This window comes from Microcaecilia unicolor, chromosome 6 (assembly GCF_901765095.1).
Source record: "Microcaecilia unicolor chromosome 6, aMicUni1.1, whole genome shotgun sequence".
Taxonomy (NCBI): Eukaryota; Metazoa; Chordata; class Amphibia; order Gymnophiona; family Siphonopidae; genus Microcaecilia; species Microcaecilia unicolor.
The window spans coordinates 345,482,500-345,494,594 of NC_044036.1; the positions used below are offsets into that span (position 1 = coordinate 345,482,500).

The following is a 12,095-nucleotide window of genomic DNA, read 5'->3' on the forward strand; positions in this document are numbered from 1 at the left end:
GATTCCTTTCTTGGTCGGTGACTCCTAGTGTGGAACCTTGCATTATGTAACTATAGTTTGGGATCCTCTTTTCCACATTCATCACTTTGCACTTGCTCACATTAAATGTCATCTGCTTTTGGATGCCCAGTCTCGTAAGGTCCTCTTGTAATTTTTCACATTCCTCTTGCGATTTAACAACTTTGAATAACTTTTTGTGTTATCAGCAAATTTAGTTAGCTCACTAGTTACTCCCATCTCTAGATCACTTTTATAAACATGTTTAAAAGCAGCAGTCCCAGCACAGACCCTTGTGGAACTTCATTATCTACCCTTCTCCATTGAGAATTCTGACCATTTAAGCCTACTCTCTGTTTTCTATCTTTTAACCAGTTTTTAATCCACAATAGTAAACAACCTCCTATCCCTTGACTCTCCAAATTCCTGTGGTGTCTTTCATGAGGTAATTTTTTCAAATGCCTTTTTTGAAAATCCAGATACACAATATTGACTTTTCACCTTTATCCATGTTTGTTCACCCCTTGAAAGAAATGTAATGGGTTGGTGAGCAAGATTTCCCATCACTAAATCCTTGTTGGCTTTGTCTCATTAACCCATGCTTTTGAATATGCTCTGTAACTTTGTTCTTTATAATAGTCTCTACCATTTGCCCGGCACCAATGTCAGGCTCACCAGTCTATAATTTCCTTGATCACCTCAACCTTTTTTTAACAATTGGCTTTACATCGGCCACCCTCCAATTTTCTGGTACCATACTTGATTTTTAAAGATAAAGTACATTTTATTAACAATAGTTCTACAAATTCATTTTTCAGTTCTGTCAGTATTCTGGGATGAATACCATCCAGTCCGGGCGATTTGCTACTCTTCAATTTGTCAAATTGTACTATTATAGAGATTGCATTCAATTTCTCTGACTCGTCAGCTTTGAATACTATTTCTGGCACCAGTATCTCTCCCAAATCTTCATCGGTGAAGACCAAAGCAAAGAATTCATTTAATCTCTTCACTATGGCTTTGTCTTCCAGAGTGCCCCTTTTACACCTCGGTCATTTAGTGGTCCAACTGATTCTTTTGCCGGCTTCTTGCTTTTAATATACCTAATAAATGTTTACTAATTTTTTGCCTCCAACGCAATCTTTTTTTTTTTTTTTTTTTTCCGAAGTCCCTCTTTGCCTTATCAGTGCTTTGCATTTGACTTGGGCATTTCTTATGTTTTTTTATTATTTTCAGTCATATCCTCCTTCCATATTCTGAAGAATTTTCTTTTAGCTCTAATAGCTTCCTTCACCTCACGTTTTAACCATGCTGGCTGCTGTTTGGTCTTCCTTCCTCCTTTTTTAATACATGGAATATAACTGCCCTGGGCTTCCAGGATGGTATATTTGAACAGCATTCACACCTGATGTAAATTTTTGACCTTTGTAGCTGCTCCTCTTAAGTTTTATTTTTTTCCATCGTTCTCATTTTATCATAGTCTCCTTTTTGAAAGTTAAATGCTAACGTATTTGATATCCTGTGTGTACTTACTCTGGAGCTGATATCAAATCTGATCATATCATCACTGTATCAAGCATCCCCAGCACCATTACCTCCTGCACCAGATCATGTGCTCCACTAAGGACTAGGTCTAAAATTTTTCCTCCCTTTGTTGGCTCCTGTTCCAGCTCCTTCATAAAGCAGTCCTTGATTTTGTCAAGGAATTTTACCTCCCTAGCATACCCTGATGTTACATTTACCCAGTCAATATCAAAATCGTTGAAATATCCCCTTATTATTTTGTTGCCCAGTTTGTTAGCCTCCTTAATTTCTTTTAACTCTTCTACATCTGTCCATCATGTCCTGGTGGATGGTAGTACATACCTATCACTATCCTTTTCCCCTTTAAACATGGAATTTCAATCTGTAGGAATTCCAAGATGTTTTGTTTCCTGCAGAATTTTCAATCTATTTGATTCAAGGCCCTCCTTAACATATAAAGCTACTCCTCCACCAATTCGATCCACCCTATAGAACATAATTTGTACCCTGGTGTGACAACGTTCCACTGGGTATCCTCCTTTCATAGTAACATAGTAGATGATGGCAGAAAAAGACCTGCACGGTCCATCCAGTCTGCCCAACAAGATAAAGTCATATGTGCTAGTTTTTTTATATATACCTTACCTTGATTTGTATCTGCCTTTTTCAGGGCACAGACCGTATGTCCGCCCAGCACTATCCCCGCCTCCCAACCACCAGCCCCGCCTCCCACCACCAGCTCTGGCACAGACCGTATAAGTCTATCCAGCACTATCCCCGCCTCCCAACCACCAGCTGTGGCACAGACCGTATAAGTCTATCCAGCACTATCCCCGCCTCCCAACCACCAGCCCTGGCAAAGACCGTATAAGTCTGCCCAGCACTAGCCCCGCCTCCCAACCGTCTCTGCCACCCATTCAAGGCTAAGCTCCTGAGGATCCCTTCCTTCTGAACGGGATTCCTTTGTTTATCCCACGCATGTTTGAATCCCGTTACTGTTTTGATCTGCACCACCTCCCGCGGGAGGGCATTTCAAGCATCCACCATCCTCTCCATGAAAAAATACTTCCTGACATTTTTCTTAAGTCTGCCCCCCTTCAATCTCATTTCATGCCCTCTCGTTCTACCGCCTTCCCATCTCCGGAAAAGGTTCGTTTGCGGATTAATACCTTTCAAATATTTGAACGTCTGTATCATATCACCCCTGTTTCTCCTTTCCTCCAGGGTATACATGTCCAGGTCAGCAAGTCTCTCCTCATACGTCTTGTAACGTAAATCCCATACCATCCTCATAGCTTTTCTTTGCACCGCTTCAATTCTTTTTACATCCTTAGCAAGATACGGCCTCCAAAACTGAACACAATACTCCAGGTGGGGCCTCACCAACGACTTGTACAGGGGCATCAACACCTCTTTTCTTCTGCTGGTCACGCCTCTCCCTATACAGCCTAGCAACCTTCTAGCTACAGCCACCGCCTTGTCACACTGTTTTGTCGCCTTCAGATCCTCAGATACTATCACCCCAAGATCCTTCTCCCCGTCCGTACCTAGCAGACTCTCCCCGCCTAACACATACGCCTCACATATAAGCATTTCAAACTGTTCCTTCCTATTTACATCTTTCACCAGGTCTCAGAGATGCCTATTCATTTAGTGCAAGATATTCTAACTCTCCTATCTTATTTCTTAGGCTTCTGGCATTCACATATAAGCATTTCAAACTGTTCCTTCCTATTTACATCTTGCTCAGCAGTTGACAATGTTAATTTGCAATCTTTTGTCTACTTTTTATTTAAAGACACCTGGTGGTCTATGGTCTCTATTGCAACCTCACTATTGGGATACCCTGTCTTTCCTGTTTTAGTGATATCTTTGGCAGATACCTTGTTCCGAACCATGCACTTTTGAATGACTGCCTTCCCCCAGGGCATTACTGTGTTTTTTCTGAGAGGTCTATAGCAGTCTTGCTTTTTTTTTTTTTTTGTTGATCTAGAGGGCAGTTCAGTGTTTGCAGTGTTGCCTTTGTTATTACACTCTGTGGCTAATTGCAGGGAAAGGGCTCCTGTGGGGGTGGGGCTCAAGGGAACCCTATGTCGCCATGCATTTGAGTACTAGCACTCTATTCCAGTGGGAAAAGCCCTGTGCAGAGTAGCTTTCATGAATTACTCTTGTTTTTTTTTTTTTTTTGCTTGCAGTCATCACTCCACCCAGGAGTATCCTACAGAATGAGAGTGAAACCCTTTTCCAGGTAAGGTCCACAGTACTTTCTCCCATGTTCCATGCTCATATTTGCATATCTTTGGAAATTTTCCTGAGACAGTTTAAGAACCAGTAGCTTACAGGATAAAGTACTGGAGAAGTGATGAGCTAAATTTCATATCCAATCTTTTTTTCCCATCAGGACACACGTTGAGGATACACTGCAATGCACCACTATTCTGCTAGATACCATAGAGTTCACTGTGGATTACAACTAAATACATCTAATAATTTTCTAGGAATTATAAATCAAACCATTTTACATACACCATAAGGAACAATATTTAAACCAAAAACTATTCTAAATTTCTTTTCAAAAAATTTGCAATAAAATTGAGTTCAGAAAAATTTTCCCCTGCAACGGATGGTGAGCAGGACTAGGACATGTCCCCATAAAGTCCGAGAGATGGAGAAGTGGTTGAACTAGGGGACATGAACTGAGGTTGCCGAACTGTAGACTTAGAAGTGACATAAGGAAGTACTTTTTCATGGAGAGAGTGGTGAGTGCCTGCAATACTTTCCTGGGGAAGGTGATGGAGGCAGAAACAGTGACAGAATTCAAAAATATACGGGATAAACACACAGGATCCCTATATGGAAAGAGGATAGAATTAATAGTGGGGCTTCAGCGGCAACTCCAGTACAGTTTATTTGAAATTTGACATACCTGCTTACAATATGTAATATAATTAAGAACAGAAAAGAAATACAGCTCTGCCTGTCTTGGGCAAACTGGATGGACCATGTGGGTCTTTATCTTTCATCTAAAGGGGGCTTTAAACTAAAATCAATGGGGATGGGTATAAAAGGCCACAAAGCCATAAGTAACCCCAAGGAAGGTAGGACATCTAATGCCTCTATAGAAGAGAATAAAAAGAGTAAAATCTGGAGAGCCTTGTATACAATATCCATATTATGGGAAACAAACTTCTAGATCTTGAGGCTACAATGATGAAAGTGGACTTGGATTTAGTGGCGGTCACGGAGACGTGGTTCACGGAGAACCATGACTGGGATATTGCTATACCTGGCTATAATCTATTCAGGAAGGACAGAGTAGGAAAAAAGGGTGCAAGTGTGACATATGCTGACAATGATATCCAAGTGACAGAACTGCAGGACATGTGGGGTATGGAAGAAGCGCTGTAGGTTAAACTGGAAAGAGGGAAAGGAAAATTTATCTATATTGGGGTGATATACAGACCACCCTCACAGTCGGAGGAAATGGACAGGGACTTGAAGACATCCACAAGATAGCTAGGAAAGGGGAAGTACTACTGATATGTGACTTCAATATGCTGGATGTTGATTGGGGTGTGTCCCGGCTGCGGGGTCATCTAGAAGCAAAGTGACCTTAGGTTCCTGACAGGAAGAATTGTTCCAGCAGTGGGTAATGGAACCGACGTGGGATGGAGCTGTTCTGGACCTGGTGCTTACAAATGGAGTACGTTTCTGACGTCAAGGTGGCAGACCATTTGGCATCTAGTGATCATCGTATGGTATGGTTCAACATTAAAACAGAAGAGAGGGCTCATTCGAGATTGAAGGTCCTGGATTTCAAAGGAACTAACTTTGCCGATATGGGGGAATTTCTCAATGAACAGTTAGCGGGATGGGAACAGCTGAAAGATGTAGAACAGCAATGAATAAGACAGAAAGGAGCTATATTAAAGGCAATTAACCTTTATGTTAGAAAATTACATAAAAGTAAGAGGAAAAGGCCTCTCTGGTACTCGAATGTAGTAGCTGAAAAGAAGGCTAGCCTTTGCATGTTATAAGACGACTCAAAGTTGAAGACAGGAGAGAATACCTAAATAAGCGAAGAGAAGCTGGAAAAGCTATCAGGAAAGTGAAGCGGTAAATGGAGGAAAAGATACGGTAAAATTGGGGGATAAGACCTTTTTCAGATATGTAAGTGACAAGAGGAAGTGCCATAATAGCATTGTGAGGCTCAAAGCTGAGGGAGAGAAATATGTGGAAGATGAGGATAAAGCTGAACTGCTTAACAATTATTTTAGCTCTGTGTTCACGAATGAAAGACCGGGGTTAGGGCTGCAGAAAACAAAGGCTAAAGGGGATGGATGTATGGTAGACCCAGACCCGTTTACGGAGGACTGTGTTCGTGAGGAGCTTGCCAAACTAAAAGTAGACAGTGATGGGGCCTGATGGGATACACCCAAGGGTGCTTAAGGAACTCTGAGAAGTTCTGTCTGCTCCGCTGACGGACCTCTTCATTGCTTCCTTAGAAACTGCAGTGGTCCCAGTGGACTGGAGAAGGGCGGATGTGGTTCCTTTGCACAAGTGTGGAAGTAAGGAGGAGGTTGTGAATTACAGACCTGTCAGTCTGACCTCGGTGGTAAGCTAATGGAAACACTTCTAAAGAGGAGGATTGTGAGGTTTCTTGAACTACATGGAATGCGGGACCCGAGGCAGCATGGCTTCACTAGTGGCAGGTTGTCAGACGAATCTGTCGTCTTGACTGGGTGACCAAACAGTTGGATGTGGGAGAGGCGATTGATGTGGTATACTTGGATTTCAGCAAAGCCTTTGACACGGTTCTGCACAGGCGACTGATAAATTGAGTGCCCTTGGTATGGGACCTAGAGTAACTGATTGGGTTAAAATTGGTTGAATGGTAGGGACAGAGGGTAGTGGTAAATGGAGCTTGCTCTGAAGAAAAGGATGTCGTCAGTGGAGTACCGCAGGGATCAGTCCTAGGGCCGGCTCTTTTTAACGTCTTTGTGAGCGATATTGCAGAAGGGCTGTTTGGTAAGGTTTGTCTCTTTGCGGATGATACTAAACTCTGCAACAGGATGGACACCTTGGAGGGTGTGAATGACATGAGGAAGGACCTAGCGAAGCTGGACCGATATTTGGCAACTAAGGTTTAATCTCAAAAACTCCAGAGTCATGCACTTGGTCGCAAAAATCCGAGGGAACAGTACAGTATAGGGGGTGAAGTGCTTCAGTGTACGAAGGAAGAGCGGGACTTGGGGTTGATTGTGTCTGATGACCTTAAAGCTTCCAAGCAGGTAGAAAAAGCGATGGTCAAAGCCAGAAGGTTGCTTGAGTGCATAAAGAGAGGCATGACAAGTAGGAAAAAGAATGTGATAGTGCCATTGTATAAGTCTCTAGTGAGGTCCCATTTGGAGTACTGTGTGCAGTTCTGGAGACCGCACCAATGGAAAGATATAAACAGGATGGAGTCGGTCCAGAGGGCGGCTACGACATTAGTAAGCAGTCTTGAATGCAAAAATTATAGGGACAGGCTTATGAACTTCAACATGTATACGCTGGGAGAGAGGAGACATGATAGAAACATTTAAATATCTCAAGGGCATTTATGTACAGGAAGAGAGCCTTTTTCAAATGAAGGAGAGCTCTAGAATGAGGGGGCATAAGACAAAGTTAAGAGGGAATAGGCTTAGAAGTAACCTAAGGCAGTACTATTTCACAGAAAGGGTGGTGGAGGCGTGGAATGGCCTCCCGGTGGAGGTGGTGGAGTCTAGGACTGTTCCAGAATTTAAAAAGGCATGGGATAAGCATGTGGGATCGCTTACGAACAGGAAGAATTAGGAGTTACAGAGGATGGGCAGACTGGATGATATGGCTTTTATCTGCCGTCATGTTTCTATGTTTCATTTACTATGTTACTATACAAAACAAGTTGAACAGTGTACGCATAGTGTGACAATGGCGCTTTTCCCTTTTCTTCATTTATAAACTCAGGAATGTCTCTGTCTGGGGCATTCAATTGAAACAGCCATGGTAACGTGTGTGCGTGGGTTGGAAGGGGCTAGTGGTTCTCTAAGGACAAGCAGGACTACAGTTATCACATTTGGGTTACATCACTAATGGAGCCCTGGTCAGACACTGGCCAGCATTCTAAACTTCCAGAAGCCTTTGGCAGCCCCGGCCGTGTATGCTTTGCTTTCCTGCCTGCAGCAGTTGTCTTTCCACGGAGTTGAGTACAGACTTTTTTCAGTGCTCTTCTTGGTGTGAGTAGCATGGGACCATTTCCCCTTTCCTTGGTTTTTGTCCCTTTTAATACTTTGTTTTTTTGGCCTAAGTTTCCTTAATTTCACGGTTTGGCCTTATTTCTTTTTTAACAAAAAAAAAAAAAAAAAAAAAAAAGATTGAGCCATTTGATTTTGCTTTGGCTATTTTTCCACTGATGTCACAAAAAAAAAAAACTCCCAGTGAGTTTAAGAACTGTTTGCAATGTGGCAAGGTCATGTCTGTGACCTAGCCCTTACAACTGGTGCTTGATATGCCTTGGCCCCAACTATAATGCCTCTAATTGTAAACTCTGTCCTTGTGCAGAAAAAGACCCTTACAAGTCGAGAGGTGCAGCACAAAGAAACATTTTAGTGCTTCTAAGTCCGGTCCATTACCATCAACATTGAAGGAATTGATAGCTCCTGAAGTTGCTTCGGACACTGGGTATGAGCTAGCATTGAGGAGGTCTCCACCTGCATTTACCATTGGGCATTGATAGTACCTGTCTGTGCCGAACATCCTTGAATCTGACACTGAGGCATGGAAGGATTCAACAATATCCTTAGCACCAAAGGATCCCGATGTTGGGCATTGAGTGGCGGTGAAGAAGCATCAACATTAGATCTCCTGAAAGCATGGTGCCAAGAGATCCAGGTCTCTGGCATCCAGCGATACCCAAGAAGCGTTGGTTCCAAGAGGACTGCTCCCCCTTTGTGGAGTTGGTGCCAATGCAACAGTCTCCTCGAAGCTAGGACCAGATGACTGATTCTGCCCCTTCAACTTTTAAGCTGTCACCACACCAGTCAAGCCTTTTCCTTTGCTAGCCCTTTAGGAGCAGTTCCAGACCGTGCTATAAGATGAACTGCAGTGCATCTTGACTCTGCATTGGTACTGCCCCAGCCAATCCTGGAGGCTTGTGCCTTACAAATTTGGCCATTGATTGACTTTATTCTACCCTTCAGTCATTGGAGCCAGTGCTGGTCGAGCCGGTGCTACTTTCCAGCCCCCTCTAGCGTCTTCTACTACTAATAATTTCTGTAGCGCTAGTAGCATTTCAGGTGGGATTGCTGTTTTAGACAAGCAGTCCTGCAAAATCTTTTTTTTAGCATTTGAATGTGAACTCCACCCTCCAGCCCCTTTTTTCTACCAGGCTTACTTTATTTTATTATAGCATTTCTATTCCACATTAGCCCAAGTGAAACTCGGGTTCAATGTGGCTTACAATATAAACATAAAAGAAAATAAATTACATTTGAAGAATATATCATAAAAATATAGGAAGTGATAGGGGCAAATTCAGTGGGGCATCAGGAAGAAGTGAAATATAAGGATCTAAATATTCAGCACTGAGTTCTAACATTGTTGAAGATTGAGCTAAAAAAGTAAGTTTTCAATAAATTATAATCCATAATCAGTAGTATATCTTATTTAGGAAGAGAATTCCAGATTTTGGTGCATTGATAAGAAAAGTTAGCTTTGTGGATTGTTTTATATTTCTGCAACTGGGGAAATGTAAAATGAGATATTCTGTGGATGACAAGGAAGCATTGCGTGGAGGTGAATCGATGAGTTCATTCATATAGGACGGTGACATACCAAATAAAATTTGATGGACCAATGCACATAGCTTGAACAAAATTCTGCCCTTTATAGGTAACCAGTGTAGATTATAAAGGAGTGGGTTAGCTGTAGCAAAGTGCGGTGATTTACAAATTATATGGGCAGTCATGTTTTGTACAGTTTGTAGTTTTTTAAGAAGGCCACATTTAGTTCACTCATAGATGGAATTACAATAGTCTATTTTTGTTAGAACAAGAGATTGGGTTAAGGTACGGATGGACTGTTCTTGTAAAAAATGATCGCAATCTCTTTAGTTTTCCAAAGTATATGGAAGAAACTAGAGACAATTTTCAAGTCTCTCTATGGATAAAAACTGATCAATTGTAACCCCTAAGATTTTCATTGAGGATACAAGAGGATAGGTTATATTATCAGTTGTAAAATCTTTGAGAATACTTGGATGATAAGGATTTGTTATTAATAAAAATTGTCTTCTCAGTATTAAGTTTCAGTTTAAAATTAGAAGCCCAAGATTCAGTTAATGTGATGTTAATGATATCATAAAGAGTTTTGGAAAATGGGATGTAAATAGTGATGTCTGTCATCAGCATAAATAAAAGTACAAAGACCATTGCTCTCAAGTAGATACCAAGAGGAATCATCATATGTTAAATAAGATGGGATATGAGGGAGAATCCTGCGGTACTCCACAACTAGAAAGCCAGGATGAAGAGAAGAGTGCATAATTGTTTAACTTGGTATGATCTAGATTTAAAAATCCTGAGAACCAAATCATGAGCAGCACCACAAATACCATAATGGTCAAGAGTATCTAAGAGAATATTGTGGTTGACAGTATCTAATGTGCTAGACATATTGAATTGGAGTACTATAATTTTATTACCAATACTGAGCTCCTGTCTAAAGCTGGCTAAGAGTGATAACAGTTTTGGTGCTGTAGGAAGGCCTAAATCCAGATTGCAATTTGTGCACAATGGATTGGAGTGGGACATATTCCATTAGTTGTTGTGAGACCAGTCCTTACATGACCTTGACAAATAATGGGATTAAGGCTACAGGTCTGTAATTGGAAACAGTGCTTTGGCTTGTTTGGGAATTTTTAGGGATAGGAGTCAGAATAATATTTTCACTTCTTAAAGGAAATAGACCCAGTGATAATATTAAAGATAGGAGTGTAGATAATCAAAAAAACAGAGTGGGGGCTGACCTAAGCAGATGGGACAAATGTCAAACACATTGCGATTTGGCATATTTGCATAATAACTGTCTGACTTGATCCACTGAAAAAGAATGAAACGCAGACCAAATTCTGTCAGCTTGCAAGCAAGAAGATGACTGATTATGTTGATTCAGGAAATGCTGAATCGAGGGGGAGCTATATAGTCGCTTTCGGCACCTAACCATTGTACCTCTATCCAGGAAATCTAGACTGCCTCAATCTTGATTGACTGCACTTTTTGTCCTTTAGATTGTAAGCTCCTTTGAGCAGGGACTGTCCTTCTTTGTTAATTGTACAGCGCTGCGCAACCCTGGTAGCACTTTAGAAATGTTAAATAGTAGTAGTAGTAGTAGTTTCAGTCTGATTTTAATTATTTTCTGTTTGCAATAGTTTGTCACTTGATCTGTGCTACCTTGGAGGAGGGAGGTCTCCTAGAAGCACTCCTTTTGCCAGGACCTGCCCACCAGGGGATGTACTATCCTCTCACACTGAGGGATATGTCTCCAAGTTCTGCCCAGGAGGGAAGGGTTAGGACAGCTGTTATAGTTGGTGATTTGATCATTAGGCATATAGATAGCTGGGTGGCTGGTGGACATGAGGATCGCCTGGGGACTTACCTGCCTGGTGCGAAGGTGGCGGACCTCATGCGTCACCTAGATAGGATTTTAGATAGTGCTGGGGAGGAACCGGTTGTCTTGGTACATGTATGACATAGGAAAATGTGGGAGAGAGGTTCTAGAAGCCAAATTTCGGCTCTTGGGTAGAAAGCTCAAATCCAGATCCTCTAGGGTACATTTTCTGAAGTGTTACCCATTCCACGCGTACTGTCCAAGAGACAGGCAGAGCTCTGGAGTCTCAATGCGTGGATGAGACAGTGCAGGGAGGAGGGTTTCAGATTTGTTAGGAAATGGGCAACATTCTGGGGAAGGGGGAGCCTATTCCAAAATGATGGGCTCCACCTTAACCAGGGTGGGACCAGACTGTTGGCATCAGTATTTAAAAAGTAGATAGAGAACTTTTAAACTAGAAACTGGGGAAAGGCTGACAGTCGCTCAAAAGCACATGATTCGAAATAAGGTATCTTTCAAAGATATCACCAAAACAGGGAAGATAGGGTATCCTGATAGTGAGGTTGCAAAACACTGTAGTAGATCAGATGTCCTTAAATAAAATTTAGACAAAAGATTGCAAATTAATACTGTTAAGTACTAAGCATGATGTAAATAGGAACAACAAGCATAGTTTGAAATGTCTATATGCGAATGCCAGAAGCCTAAGAAATAAGATGGGAGAGTTAGAATATATTGCACTAAATGAAAAATTAGATATAATAGGCATCTCTGAGACCTGGTGGAAGGAGGATAACCAGTGGGACACTGTCATACCGGGATACAAATTATATCGTAGTGATAGGGTGGATCGAATTGGTGGAGGGGTAGCATTGTATGTTAAGGAGGGCCTTGAATTAGATTGAAGATTCTGCAGGAAACAAAACAAATCTTGGAATCCCTATGGA

At 41.7% G+C, this 12,095-nt stretch overlaps 2 protein-coding genes across 3 annotated transcripts in view; one reads left to right on the forward strand and one right to left on the reverse strand.

Moving 5' to 3' along the window:
- Window positions 1-12,095, forward strand: part of ASPSCR1 (ASPSCR1 tether for SLC2A4, UBX domain containing) — a 141,639-nt gene that overhangs the window by 97,037 nt on the left and 32,507 nt on the right. For both annotated transcript variants that reach the window (XM_030205175.1, XM_030205176.1), the window contains exon 12: window positions 3,717-3,769. In XM_030205175.1, the coding sequence (XP_030061035.1) occupies window positions 3,717-3,769 (53 nt within the window). The remainder of the gene's footprint in view (window positions 1-3,716; window positions 3,770-12,095) is intronic.
- CENPX (centromere protein X) overlaps window positions 1-12,095 on the reverse strand; it is a 71,070-nt gene that overhangs the window by 8,812 nt on the left and 50,163 nt on the right. The window lies entirely within an intron of this gene.